Source organism: Phyllobates terribilis, unplaced genomic scaffold (assembly GCF_046119375.1).
Source record: "Phyllobates terribilis strain yellow unplaced genomic scaffold, ASM4611937v1 Scaffold_265__1_contigs__length_2625494, whole genome shotgun sequence".
Taxonomy (NCBI): Eukaryota; Metazoa; Chordata; class Amphibia; order Anura; family Dendrobatidae; genus Phyllobates; species Phyllobates terribilis.
The window spans coordinates 1,472,358-1,487,664 of NW_027363025.1; the positions used below are offsets into that span (position 1 = coordinate 1,472,358).

Below are 15,307 nucleotides of genomic sequence, written 5' to 3' on the forward strand. Positions count from 1 at the left end.
CAATGAAGCCGGTGCTGATTAATCGCAGGGATTGTGTGATGTAATAACTTCACTTGAGTCCTGGGAACACGAGTGCAGACACCCCTGGAACAGCACCGGCATGGAAGGTGAGTATGAGTGTTTTTCTTTTAACGAGGCCACACATGAGGAATGACAAGGGTTTGCCCTAATAGTGAACAACCCCTTTAAGAAGATACAATTTTCAGTTAAAACATTTCCATCATTCTGAACATGAAAAAGGCTTCTCCCCGTGTGAATTCTCTATTGTTTATTTAGAAATGACTTCAGTGTAAAACATATCCCACATTAAGAACATGAAAAAAGCTTCTTCCCTGTGTGAATTCTTTGATGACTAATAAAAGAAGATTTCTTCACAAAACATTTCCCACATTCTGAACATGAGAATGGCTTCTCCCTTGTGTGGGTTCTCTGGTGCATAAGAAGGTGTGAGCTCTGGTTAAAACATTTCCCACATTCTGAACAGGAAAAAGGCTTCTCCCCTGTGTGGGTTCTCTGGTGGATATCAAGATACGCTTTCCGGTTAAAACATTTCCCACATTCTGAACAGGAAAAAGGCTTCTCTCCTGTGTGGGTTCTCTGGTGGCAAACAAAATGCCCTTTAATGTTAAAACATTTTCCACATTGTGAACAGGAAAAAGGCTTCTTCCCTGTGTGGGTTCTCTGGTGGTCAACAAAAGTGGATTTCTGGATAAAGCATTTCCCACATTCTGAACAGAAATAAGGCTTTTCCCCTGTGTGAATTTTCTGGTGCCTAACGAAAGTTAATTTGTGTTTAAAACATTTCCCACATTCTGAACATGAAAAAGGCTTTTCCACTGTGTGAGTTCTCTGGTGCTTAACAAAAGCTGATTTATAGTTAAAACATTTCCTACATTTTGAACATGAAAAAGGTTTTTCCCCTGTGTGAGTTCTCTGGTGGTCAACCAAAGCTGATTTCTGGTTAAAACATTTCCCACATTCTGAACAGGAAAAAGGCTTCTCCCCTGTGTGAGTTCTCTGGTGCATAACCAAAGCTGATTTGTCTTTAAAACATTTCCCACATTCTGAACATGAAAAAGGCTTCTTCCCTGTGTGAGTTCTTTGGTGCCTAACCAAATTTGATTTCTGGTAAAAGCGGTTTCCACATTCTGAACATGAAAAAGGCTTTTCCCCTGTGTGAGTTCTTTGGTGGTCAACCAAAGCTGATTTCTGGTTAAAACATTTCCCACATTCTGAACAGGAAAAAGGCTTCTCCCCTGTGTGAGTTCTCTGATGCATAACCAAAGTTGATTTGTGTTTAAAACATTTCTCACATTCTGAACATGAAAAAGGCTTCTCCCCTGTATGAGTTCTTTGGTGCCTAACCAAACTTGATTTCTGGTAAAAGCGGTTGCCACATTGTGAACAGGAAAAAGGCTTCTCCCCTGTGTGGGTTCTCTGGTGGCAAACCAAATCTGATTTCTGGTTAAAACATTTCCCACATTCTGAACATGAAAAACGCTTCTCCTCTGTGTGAGTTCTTTGGTGCCTAACCAAATTTGATTTCTGGTAAAAGCGGTTTCCACATTCTGAACATGAAAAAGGCTTCTCCCTTGTCTTCGCTGTGTGAATATTTTGATGTTTAAGAAAAGACTTTTCAAGTGGAAAACAGTTTCCATATTCTGAACGTGAAAATGGCTTATTTGCTTTAGGAGCAATTCGTTTTTTTAAGCTTATTTTGTGACTTTGATTTTCCTTAGTATTCAGCAATGAATCAGAAGACAGGACCTGTTTCATAGGATCAGACGACAGATCTTTGCTGTGAAGGAATGATTGTATATTTGGAATAATGGTATTCACTTCATTTGTATCCTGTGGGATCTCAAGCCCATCTAATTTAAAAACTGAAGATGTCAGCTGTCCCTCTGATCTCCTGGTACAGTCATCTGCCAAGAATAAAACCAATTATTATTTTAGAATAAAATATCCTCAAGTTTTATATTTTTTTAACATTTCTACTTACACTGTCCGTAGAAAAGGCAAATTATGTAAAACTATTAAATTATTCACCAAGACAATGACAGTTCACAGTCTAATAGAAAACCTCATAGCATGAACCAGTAGAGCGTAGTGTTCAATTGTTTGTTCATTCTGCCTCCAAAATATAAAATAAAAAGCCACCAAACAATGTTATGTAGGTGAAAATAATACCAATAAAAACGTCTACTCATTTCACAAAAAAAAGGCCCCACTCAAGTTCATGATCTGTCAATGGAAAAACAGAGGTTTATACATTATTAGTGGCTCAAAGGCTCTTGAAAAGCAACATGGCTTCAATAAACCAGTCCAGCAATATCCACTCTCCCAAAGTCAGATCTCCCCCTCACTTCTGAGCATTGCAGGGTGCTGAAGCCACATTTAGCATCCATGTATTTGGCATTACTATAGTGAGAAGAACCCACTTAATTTATGGCGTGTGTCTCCTGGAGCACAATCTGGGCACTATGTGTTGGGTAATGAAATGGCATATTAGCAATTTTCACGCTCCAACATTCACTGCGAGCTAATTTCTGGAAATTGGATGTGAAGTCAAAATAGTCACTACTCCTATAGATTAATTCACTGAGGGTTATAATTTCCAAAATGAAGTAACTTTATGGGGATTTCTACTGCTCTAGTTTTCTGCCATTTTGTTATATTAGGGGCTTCTGCAAATGGTGTGTCCCATCTCCTCTGGGATCTGTTCCTGTCACCATGAGCCACCTTATTCATTCTGCAGGTGGTGCTGGTGATGGAGGAGACATCGGAACTAGGGTTGAGCGAGTATGCTCGGGCCAAGCTCCGAGTATTTATAGCTGCTCGGTGATATGCTTGAATCGCTCCCGTGTGCATGATTTGCAACTGTTTGACAGCTTTATTACATGTGAGGAATGTGTAAGAAATAGACTTCCTCACATGTAATAAAACTGTCAAACAGTTGCAAATCATGCACACGGGAGCGATTCAACCATATCACCGAGCAGCTATAAATACTCGGAGCTCGGCCCGAACGTACTCGGCGAAAGGGTTAATAGAACATACTCGCTCAACACTAATCGGAACCAGAAGCTCTGGGTGGCGCAGGCTCTGTCCAGCCACTAAGATAAGGGTGTCTGGGATCAGTAGTACCATCCAGTCTAGCAGTATAGGTGTGTGTGCTGTCCAGCTGGAGTAATCTGCTCCCTGCTTCAGCCAATTGGAGAGCACCACACCCTACTAAAGCTGGAAGCATATTGCCGGAAGCTGCCAGATACAGCCTTGTGCTCCTCTGGTTCAGTCCTCTGTGCTCAGCTCCCGGCTTGTGTATTTGTTTCCTGTTGTGACCCCGGCCCGTTTACTGACTACTCTTGTGTCTTCTGATTTAGTATTTTCTCTGCTCTCCTGACCCGGCTAACATACTATTCTTCTTTCCATCTCACACCACACAACAGCAGATAGCACCGTGGCCCAAGCCTAGGGGTCTCTGTGTAAGTCCAGATCCATGTAGCGGGGTTAAAGGATGATGGGCAAAACTGTGACTATAGACAACAACACATCTACTAAAATGATCAAACTCAACAGTCTTCTTAAGGAATAAAATGAGTAACTAGTGATGAAATCTCTCTGGGATAATTAGAGTATGGGGCTCGGTGGCTCTTGGCAATCTAAATTATCGTAAGGGACAATATTTTCTGTCAGATGAGTTTCAAGAAGAAATATTAGACATTCAAAGAGAACTTTTTATAATAGTGCACAGCTGAGGTGTCTTAAATATAGACCACGAGCATTCATAAGAGGTAATGGAGATCTTTTTTGAAAGACTACAAGGGAGTTACAGACTCACATAAGTAAGGCCAGCCGATCTCACCACAATGAAACGATCATACAGAATGAATGTGTAAAAAAGACATAGAATAAAAAAACATGTTACATCCCCAACAACAACGTATGTATGAGGGGAGAGCTCCAACATTAAACCAGAGTTGTACTCATTTACTTTGGACCATTGGAGCTACTAGGAGTCCTGACCAGAAGAGTAGAGAAAGTATTAGTGGATTTTAGGATTAAGAACATAATGTAATTTATGACGTGGAGTGAATCCATGAAACCAGGGTTCGAGCCATGCCAACACAAATTCACACTTGGACCTCATTGCACATTTAATGTTGTCGATCATAAAAGTGAAGTTTGGCCAGAAAGACTGGACCTGGTCTTGTAGGGACCATATGAACACATTCAGCAGCACAGAAGGGGGGAAGGTAGATTCAACCAATAAGATATCAGGGTTCTAGGAAGCCAACAGCATCATTACCCTCCGCTTTCTCTTACAGACCCATAATATTTTTCTTCAAGTGATTTTCTAACTTGTCAGCACATTCTATGTACACTGTCATTTGGCTTTGTAGTTTACAGAGTTGGGCAAGTAAGAGTCAGTATCTTCCAATCCCAGGGGGTAGGTGGATCTTACAGGTTGTAAGTTCTATAGAAAAGGGCTTTCAATACCCAAAGTAATTTGAACAGTTTTTCGTGGAGCAGAATGTTGTGGTCTAGAGGCAAAATGGTGATCACACGATTGTGATACGGCCGGACTACACAACCGATAAAGCAGCCACAGCCGATGTCTGAGAAGTATCTGTGACTTCTCTGCATTTAGTGGTTACTACTCACCTGGATAGTCATATGTAGGAATCTCCTCTTTACACCACTCATTACTCCTCATATATGTCTCTGTGGTATTAGTATGGGTCAGATCTTCACCCTGAAACAAATATTGTAAAAGTCACAGACAGATAGAGAAGTCCCATCTATGATCAGCTCTAATCCTGCCATCTCCACCATTCTCATTACACAAGTATAAAACATATAATACTTGTGGATAAAACAAGACTGAACACAAGACCTTCACAGCTGTCTACACATCATAGGGGAGATCTCATGACACCTCTCCATCTACCTGATGATCCTCAGAAAAGTTGGGATTTTCTTGTTTACAGTCCTGTGGAAGAAGAGGACGGGGACATCTCTCTGGTGTTGTCCTCTTACTGGGTAGATCTGGAGGAAACACATACAGGGACTGAATTCATTATTTACATACAGACAGGCTGTGTGTATTTAGTCCTGTCTATTACCTGGTGATGTGGGGGGCTGGGGAACCTCCATCATGAAGTCCTTGTACAGATCTTTGTGTCCTTCTAAATACTCCCACTCCTCCATGGAGAAATAGACGGAAACATCCTGACACCTTATAGGAACCTGACACATACAATGATACCGTCATCGCCCCTATCCCTTCATAACGTTACTGTATAATGTCCCAGTATTCCCAGCAGTGTCACCTCTCCAGTCAGCAGCTCAATCATCTTGTAGGTGAGTTCTAGGATCTTGTGGTCATCGATGTCCTCATGTATCAGGGGAAGGGGTGGACACCCCGTAATTGGGCTCAGAGGTCTTTCCCATCCCTCAGACACAGGGGCCTGGTAGCGCTCACTAGAGGTCTTCTTCACTACTGTGTAATCCTGGTTATGAAGACACACATGAATAAATCTCACTGCAGACATTTCCAGAATCCTCATCTCTCTAATTTTGTCCATCTGGTATTCACATAGATAAGAATGATGTAAATATTATCAGAATCTCTCACCTCTCCAGTAAGCCGGAAGACGATTTCTAGGGTGAGGTGTAATATTTTATCTGCCATCTTTTCTGTGTCCATATCCATCTTTGATGGGTAAATCAGGAAAATTCTCTTATATAGAAGATCTTCACTGAGAGGATCTGATATTGTAGAGACCTGAATAAGAAGAAGATGAGCTAATGTAACATCATAAAAATCCCATGTAATAATAAAATTACTGGCAATAAGAGAAAAACATGAGTAGATTTATTATTTTACAGTATTTAATTTTTTTCTTTACATCTAGTAATAAAACCTATATATGTTAGGCCACAGACAACAAGCAGTTTTTTCCTCGGAGCCTTCAGCTGAATACATTTCTCATAGACTCAACTTCCATAATGCTATTTCTCGTTTCATTTACCGATACTGGAATCAACATGAACAATACTGCAGGAGATATTCATTACACGTGTCATGAGAAATAACTACTTCATGATGAGGCAACATCTTCTACTACGGCTCTAGAAACATATTTGGCCAGAGACCGTCACTGACTACATCACCACCAGCCGTCTATATGAATGTTTCCCGTCTTCCCCGGACTGTAATCTTCTATCATGTTAGATCTCATGTCTGATTCACACACAGAAGTTTGAGGCTTTTATAAAAGCTTTTTTATTTGCACAAATATTGCGGACAGAAATTATTTGATACCAAAGTCTCCATGTATAGTGTTTTATGGGGTTTATTTCTGGCCTTAGGCTTACCTATATTACAAGAAAAACACCAGAAAATAAGTAGATATTAAAATGTTTCAAAAGAAAATTGGCACCAACAATTCTTGTAATAAAAAAACATGAAAAAGCATTAGATACATCTTATTTTTTTAAATGTTAAAAAAAAAAACTGTTTTGGGCATCAGAACATAGAGGTACACCTCGAGCATGGCACAGGTACGGCTGCAACAAAAAAAAACTGGCAGCTTAACCACTTGTTGCTGTCAAAAGCAAATCTCAGAAGGTTTGACAGAGTTTGGTCCAATACCCCTCCTTCCCCAAGTACTCAATAGCATGGGGATGCCCAGTTACTACGATACTTAAATGCCTAATGATGGTGTTTGGGCCAGCAATATACGAAAATCTATTAGGCCGGGCTAGAGACAGCGTCCAACAAGTTTCATTTTAATGCCCCCATTAGACTAAAGTGGCATGAAAGCACTGATTTCGGGGGGTTTGGTAGACTATATAATATGTTTGGGGGCTTGCCGACAGATGATATCAGGGCAGAGAAGAATCTGGCATCCTAAATTTCAGAAGCTAATCCGTTTGTTCTTCCTGTAGATAATTCTCTGCTAGAGGAGTCTGGAGGTGGCTCTCTCATACAGACCACAGGAAAGCTGGAATATTTGTGTGTATGGGGGAGTCGGGAGAGATAGCCGTCTGTTAAATGACCGTTCAGCCAACACTTATCTCATATGTATGGGACCATTAGCATTACACTGATAGGCAGTGATAATACACAGCACTACAGTAGTAAAGTGCATTAACAGCACCAGCAGCACTACCAGCAACAACAGTAGACAACAGCAGCAGCAGATGATTTACTCACAGAGGTGGTTCGTGGCATGGCAACGGCTTTGACTCCAATGTCAGCTGATGATTTCTCTGTCCAGAAGGCGGTTAGGAGAGCCTTGCAGCAAATTTCATCGGGTGGTGACATAGATGCCTTTTTAACCGTTTTTGAAAGGGTCTCCTATAGTTAGAAATTCCTGCCAGAGCAGTAGGTGGAAGTCCTGGCGTCAAACTTAGCGGGGGAGTCACAAAAGGCCTACTATGATTTAACCTTACAGGATGCCAAAGAATATGAAAAATTGAAAATGGAAATTTTGGCGCACTTGGGAGTGGCAATGTCTGTCAGGGCACGACGGGTTCACCGCTAGGCATGACACCATGGAAAAACCCCTTACTCCCAAATGTTTGATCTACCTAATCCAAAAGTGGTTACAGCCAGAGTGCGCTACACCAGCACAGATGGTGGAGCGAGTTGTAATGGACCGGTTCGTGCACTCCCTTCTGAGCCCGATGCAGACGTGGGTTGCCCAGGGAGATCCCTGGAACAACTTGGTGGGACTGGTTGAAAGATATCGGGGGGGGTTGATAGGTCCGTGGGAAGGCAACCCATTTCATACTGGAAAGTGTATGTATAAAAGGGGATGGGGCGTCCAAAGTCCAAGGGAGCGGTGGAGGTCATGCCAAGGGTATCAGGGATGTAATTTGCTGGAGAGGTCACGGCCCAGGTCATATAGCTGCCCAGTGTCCCCTGACCACCGAGCAAATGAACTGTAGCATGGGATGCCGGTCTTCATTCTAAGCATATCCAGCTTGCAGTGTGGACTGTTCTCCAGGCAACGGGCCCCAAACTGGTCCTGCAAATGACTGGACTACTAGACTCAGGGAGTTTGGTGACCCTCGTGAGGGCCACACTCATTCTCCAGTTGATTGCCAGGAAGAAGGTGGGCATCCGCTGCATCCACGGGAATGCTAAAGACTATCTGGTGGCCAGAGTGGTCATTGAGATGGCCAGAGGTACTGAATCCCATGAGGACGGCGTGGTCCAGGATTTATTGCACCCAATTATCGTTCGGGACTTTGTGTTGTTTTAGGACTTGTGAGGGAGGGGCGGTGACCTCGATTATTTGGGTAAGAAATGGGTTGGCCCTAAAAAAGTCTCACCAACCCCAGAGTCTGACGAGTTTCCCTTCTGTGTAAAGGGCCAGAGAAAATTTGGGGTTCACCCAATATAGGAACCTAACTCTAAAAGAAGCATTCAATAAGGTAACCATTATAAATGGCATATCACAGGAGTCGGGGGCTGACACCAGGTTTCCCTATTTCATGTTGAGTGGGGACTTATTGTACCGGGTTACTAAGGTGAGGAAGGAGATAGACTAGCAATTGTTGGTACCAGGACCCTATAGACAAAGGGTGTTGGACAGGGCCCATTCACATGTCTTGGGTGGCCATCTGGGGGTGGACAAAACTCAAGAACGGGTCATGCAAAGGTTCTATTGGCCCAGATGTCACCGTGAAATCCTAAGAAATTGCAAGTCCTGTCCCACCTACCAGTTAAACGTTACCACCTCTCCCTTCCAAAATCCTTTTGTGCCACTATCCATCTAGGCAATGCAACAGAGAAATAACATTGAAACTCTATGTTGGCTGGACAGACCACAAGGTGACACTAAGAGTGTCACTGTGGCAGAAACAATTTCACCAGAAACAACAGTGCCGAGAACAGCTTCAGCGGAACCAGGACCTGTTTTCAGAGTTGCCAAGACGTACGCAGGTTGGTGAACATGGAATCCTGACAGGATCACATGTGCAGGTGAACCAAAAGCTGTATAGAATCCCCAAAGCCCGCTGCAAGGTGATTTTAAAGATAAGGGGCTAAATTTGACGCATATCCGATATTGCGCGACTATAAACTCATAGAGAAGCTAGGACCAGCCAGATACATCACCTCCCTGGACATAATGAAAGGTTACTGGAAAATTCTCTTCTCTCAAAGTGGCAAGTAGAAGACAGCCTCTTACAGTGATCTGGCAGTTGCTTTCAGTATAGCAGAAGCCCATTCAGGCTGCAAAGAGACCCAGCTACCTTCCAGAGGGCCATAGACCTGCTCTTAGCCCCTCACAAAAAGTATGCCGCAGCTTACTTCGACGGTATTGTGATATTTTGCCCGGATTGGGAAAGTCATCTGCAGGAGGTCCAGGCCATGCTGGATGCAATGAAGAAAGGGTGGTTTGTCATAAAACAAAGAAGTGTGCCATCGGGTAAAAGGAGGCAAAATACCTGGGCTATATTGTCGGAAGAAGCAAAGTAAAGCCGCAAGTGAATAAGCCGGAGGCAGTCCAAAATTGGCGGAAACCAGTCTCCAAGGAACAGGTGTTCGGACATTTCTGGGAATGGTGGGATACTATCAGTGGTGTATCCCGAATTTTGCCATGATAGCCGCACCCCTGACCGACCTTCTTAAGGGGACAAGTCGTCAATGGCCAAATTGTCTCTTGAAGTAGTCATGGCATTCCCTGAGTTGAAGCTCAGGGATACAGGTCTTCATCTTTCATGTGAAACAGGCCTGGCAATCTGCACAGTAACACAGATGCCCTGTTTAAACTTCCCTGTTTGATAACTGAAGGTGCCAAAACCTACAGCTTTGGGCAGAGGGGGGTAAATGTGACAAAGTCACTGGCAAAGTACTGGAGGGGAGATATGTAGCACTGAGATTGTTAGCTCCAGTAATAAAAAAATAGGAAAAATGTTCCAGCACACAAAGTGATAAGGGGTTAGTCTGCCATCTTTAGTGCTAGGGTGATTAAACACCTATAGAGAGGGAGGAGGTCAAAGGATAAATTCCCAGCCTTTTCGAGCATTTGGTGTGGGATGGGCCTGGAGGTGAAAGTTCTGAGCTGCTTTGTCATGTGAAGGAAAGCTAAACATTGGGTTTGTTTCTGAAGCGGGTTGTTACCCGTTGTGTTTTGTTTTCCTGTTAGGCCGGGAAGGCCGTGTTTGTTTTGGCTAACATTACCGTGGTTTATGCAGCACTCTTAATAAACCCAGCAGAAGATTTAAAGAGACTGTGTTCCTGTATCTATCTCTATATGTGTTAGCGCCATGCCGGATCCCCGCTCAAAAAGGCAGGGACTCCGGCGTGTCAGGTCACTCACCCACTCCGCAGCTGGCGCTTTCCTCCCCCATGCTCTGCCTTTTTCCAGCAGAGCTTCTGGTCAAGTCCTTAGGGAAAGCGCGCGCACTTGCCATTACGTCCCCAGCCAATGGCTTTGGGACATTACATACAGTTGTGCTCAAAAGTTTACATACCCCTGCAGAAATTTTCCTTTCTTGGCCTTGTTTCAGAGAATATGAACGATAATAAAAAAAACTTTTTTTCCACGCATGGTTATTGGTTGGGTGAAGGCATTTATTGTCAAACTACTGTGTTTTCTCTTTTTAAATATTAATGACAACCCAAAACATCCAAATAACCCTGATCAAAAGTTCACATACCCCAGTTCTAAATACTGTGTATTGCCCCCTCTAACATCAATGACAGCTTGAAGTCTTTTGTGGTAATTGAGGATGAGGTTCTTTATTTTCTCTGATGGTAAAGCTGCCCATTCTTCTTGGCAAAAAGCCTCCAGTTCCTGTAAATTCCTGGGCGGTCTAGCATGAACTGCGCGTTTGAGATCTCCCCAGAGTGGCTCAATGATATTGAGGTCAGGAGACTGAGATGGCCAATCCAGAACCTTCACTTTGTTCTGCAGTAGCCAATGAGAGGTCGACTTGGCCTTGTGTTTTGGATTGTTGTCATGTTGGAACGTCCAAGTATGTCCCATGCGCAGCTTCCGGGCTGATGAGTGCAAATTTGCCTCCAGTATTTGCTGATAACATGCTGCATTCATCTTTCCTTCAACTTTTACCAAGTTTCCTGTGCCTTTGTAGCTCACACATCCCCAAAACATCAGCGATCCACCTCCGTGCTTTACAGTAGGAATGGAGTTGCTTTCATCATAGGTCTTGTTGACCTCTCTACAAATGTAACATTTATGGTTGTGGCCAAAAAGTTCAATGTTGGTCTCGTCACTCCAAATTACCTTGTTCCAGAAGTTTGGAGGCTTGTCTCTGTGCTGTTTGGCGTATTGTAGGCAAGATACTTTGTGGCATTTGCGCAGTAATGGCTTTCTTCTGGCGACTCAACCATGCAGCCCATTTTTCTTCAAGTGCCTCCTTATTGTGCATCTTGAAACATCCATACCGCTAGTTTTCAGAAAATCCTGAATTTCAGCTGATGTTACTTGTGAGTTTTTCTTTGCATCCCAAACAATTTTCCTGGCAGTTGTGGCCGAAATTCTTGTTGGTCTACCTGATCGTAGTTTGGTTTTTACAGAGCCCCTGATTTTCCATTTGTTAATCACAGTTTGAACGCTGCTGACTGGCATTATTAATTCATTGGATATCTTTTTGTATCCCTTTCCTGTGTTATACAGTTCAACTACCTTTTCCCTTAGATCCATTGAAAATTGTTTTGCTTTCCCCATGACTCACAATCCAGAAACGTTAGTGGATGGATGAAAGATGCAAGAGTCTGTCTAGATCCCAGAAACGCACTCAGCTTTTATGCAGACACTCTGATTACAAGAAAACAGGTCACAGGTGAGGATGTTACCTTTAGTAGCCATTCAAACCCATTTGTGTCAAATTCTGAGCATGTTATCAGGCCAAAATCACCAGAGTATGTGAATTTTTGATCAGGGTCATTTGGATGTTTTTGGTTGTCATTAAGATTTAAAAAGAGACAACACAGTAGTTTGAGAATAAATGGCTTCACTCAACCAATAACCATGAGTGGAGAAAAAGTTTTTTTGTTATTATTCATATTCTCTGAAACAAGGCCAAGAAAGCAAAAATTCTGCCGGAGTATGTAAACTTTTGAACACAACTGTATACCGTATATTGCTTCCTCCCTGCTGGGGAGGTGCCTGAGCAACCTTCCTGTTCTACAGTCTATGTGGTAAAGGTTGTGTACTATTTTATGCTACCAAGCCTGCTGCACTAAGGTGCAAACCAAGCTTGCTGCACTTTGGTGCAACCTTGCCACACTCTGGTGCTACCCACCCTGATGCTCTCCGATGCTATCCTGTGTGCCACTCTTGTGCACCATCCTACCTGACCACCCGGGCCACCTCCCTCATCCTTCCTCACGTCACGGAGTCATAGAGCCGCCGTGCATCCAGGGTCAGATTGGGGCAAAGCCCCTCCAGGCACTCCTCGGTCCATGGCACAGTGGTTCCACAAACCACGTTCGTGACAGTTTGCTCAGGCCATGGACTCCGCTGGACCCTGGATCCCGTCCGATCAGACCATGTACCAAGAGCCCTGCCAACAGAAAGGCGTGCAGGAGAAGTTGTCAATGCAGTTACAGTCCCTGACTACCAAGTTGTAGGCCATAAACATCTCTCCAGAGTCCCCCCATTTTCAAGGAGCCATATCTTCTTCGGAACCTTCTCAGTCTGTTTGCTTAGCTCGAGGTTCAGGTTCACCACGCTTTGATAACAATCCGAAGCTCTGCCGCGAGTTCATCAATCAGTGCTGGCTACATTTTAAACTTCTTCCTCACCTCTACCCTTCGGACCGAACAAAGGTAGCATTCATTATGTCGCACCTTGGAGGCAAGGCCCTGGCGTGGTTGAACCCAATATGGGAGAGAGAGGACCTGATCATCTCCAATTTTCCGGCATTCTTGGAGGCTTTTCACTAAACATTCGATGAACCCAGGCAGACCACCTCTTCACCTTCCGCTCTTCTCCGTTTACGTCAGTCCAACTCATCTGTGGGACAATATGCGGTACGCTTCCGCACTCTGGCATCTGAACTCGACTGGAAAAACAAAGCTTTGATGGCGAAGTTCTGGGAGGGGCTTTCTGGAAATATTAAGGATGAGCTAGCCGGTTGAGATCTACCAACTACCATCGAGGACCTCTGAGAGCGTACCTAAGAGGTGGCACATGAGAGAGGATCATGCTGCCTGGCTCCATCCTTCCAAGGGCCGCTTGTTCCTCCGTCATCCCCTGTCGAGGCCTCACCTGAACCCATGCAGGTCGACTGCTTTGCCCTCGCCAGTGACAGAGGGATCGCCGCGCTAAAGGCCAGTGCCAGCATTTGGAGACATGGGCCACTTCATTCGCACCTGTCTTGTGAGGCAGAAAAACTCCAGCGTCTACGGTTGGTAGGAGAAGCCTCCTGAGACAGAAAAGACACCTCTCTACCCCTGACCCTTACTGTGGCCGTGTCAACCAGTGAATCTCAGTTTATTGAGACTGCGTATTTGAATCCCGGGGCAGCAGAAAATGTTATCCTCCAGGCTGTAGTGGATCACATCCAAATCCCAGTTCATCTGCTCCAAAACCATCTGGCAATAACATCTGTCAATGGGAGAACTCTTCGGGAGACGGTTCGTCTGGCTACTGAGCCACTTGAAGTTCATATCGGGGTGCTTCATACTGAGAAGATAGTCTTCTATGTTCTTTCCCACATGTCTCACGCCTTTCTCTTAGGCTTACCATGGCTATGACAACATGAACCTGTGTTGGACTGGAGGACTGGAGAGGTGCTCCACTGGGGACATTCCTGCCATGGGAAGTGTCTGAACAATGTACGTCCAGCTAGGGCGCTGCCTTCTCCAGCTTTGCGGCCTGGTCTGCCGTCCAACTATTGGTCCTTTCCTGATGTATTCGACAAGTAGGAAGCAGAGACTTTGCCGCCTCACAGGTCGTATGAGTGCCCTATTGACTTGATTCCCGGATCTACACCCCCAAGAGGCCAAATTTATCCACTGTTTCCAGCTGAGACTCAAGCTACGTCAGAATACATTCAGGAGAATCTGGCCAGGGGGTACATTCGGAAGTCCTCCTCTCCTGCTGGGGCTGGATTTTTCTTTGTTAAAAAGAAAGATGGACTGCTCCGACCCTGTATAGACTATCGGGGCCTCAACCAAATCACGGTGAAAAATAAATACCCTATCACACTAATCCCTGAGTTGTTTGACCAATTAAGGGGTACCAGGTTCTTCACCAAATTAGATTTAAGAGGCGCCTACAATCTAATCCGCATTCGCCAGGGAGATGAGTGGAAGACAGCCTTCCGCCTTCTTAAAGGGTCAGCGTGTGCACTTGCTATTACGTTCCCAGCCAATGGCTGTGGGACATTACATATACACTACCGTTCAAAAGTTTGGGGTCATTTAGAAATGTCATTATTTTTGAAAGAAAAGCACATTTTTTTTCAATGAAGCTATCATTAAATTAATCAGAAATACACTCTATACATTGTTAATGTGGTAAATGACTATTCTAGCTGCAAAAGTCTTGTTTTTATTGCAATATCTACATAGGTGTATAGAGGCCCATTTCCAACAACCACCACTCCAGTATTTTAATGGTACATTGTGTTTGCTAACTGTGTAAGAAGGCTAATGGATGTTTAGAAAACCCTAGAAAACCTTTGCACAAGAAATGTTAGCCCAGCTGAAAACGGTTTGGTAGATTTGAGAAGCTATAAAATTGACCTTCCTTTGAGCTAGTTGAGAATCTGGAGCATTACATTTGTTTGTTCTATGAAACTCTCAAAATGGCCAGAAAAAGAGAACTTTCATGTGAAACTCGACAGTCTATTCTCGTTCTTAGAAATGGAGGCTATTCTATGCTAGAAATTGCCAAGAAACTGAAGATTTACTACAAAAGGTGTGCACTACTCCCTTCAGAGAAGAGCATAAACAGGCTCTAACCAGAGTAGAAAGAGAAGTGTGAGGCCCCGCTGCACAACTGAGCAACAATACAAGTACATTAGAGTCTCTAGTTTGAGAAATCAACGCTTCACAGCTCCTCAACTGGCAGCTTCATTAAATAGTACACGCAAAACGCCAGTGTCAACGTCTACAGTGAAGAGGCGACTCCAGGATGCTGGCCTTCAGGGCAAAGTGGCAAAGAAAAAGCCATATCTGAGAGTGGCTAATAAAAGGAAAAGATTAATATGGGAAAAAGAACACAGACATTGGACAGAGGAAGATTGGAAAAAAGTTTTATGGACAGACGAATCAAAGTTTGAGGTGTTTGGATCACACAGAAGAACATTTGTG

General features: G+C 43.8%; 1 protein-coding gene across 1 annotated transcript in view; it reads right to left on the reverse strand.

Moving 5' to 3' along the window:
• Nucleotides 1-226: 226 nt before the first annotated feature.
• Nucleotides 227-15,307, reverse strand: part of LOC141219381 (uncharacterized) — a 30,441-nt gene continuing 15,360 nt past the window's right edge. The window contains exons 2-7 of the mRNA XM_073666104.1: nucleotides 5,639-5,788; nucleotides 5,334-5,513; nucleotides 5,127-5,250; nucleotides 4,952-5,049; nucleotides 4,666-4,756; nucleotides 227-1,925 (exon numbers count right to left, since the gene is read on the reverse strand). Coding sequence (XP_073522205.1) covers nucleotides 307-1,925; nucleotides 4,666-4,756; nucleotides 4,952-5,049; nucleotides 5,127-5,250; nucleotides 5,334-5,513; nucleotides 5,639-5,716 — 2,190 coding nt within the window. The 5' untranslated portion in view covers nucleotides 5,717-5,788 and the 3' untranslated portion in view covers nucleotides 227-306. The remainder of the gene's footprint in view (nucleotides 1,926-4,665; nucleotides 4,757-4,951; nucleotides 5,050-5,126; nucleotides 5,251-5,333; nucleotides 5,514-5,638; nucleotides 5,789-15,307) is intronic.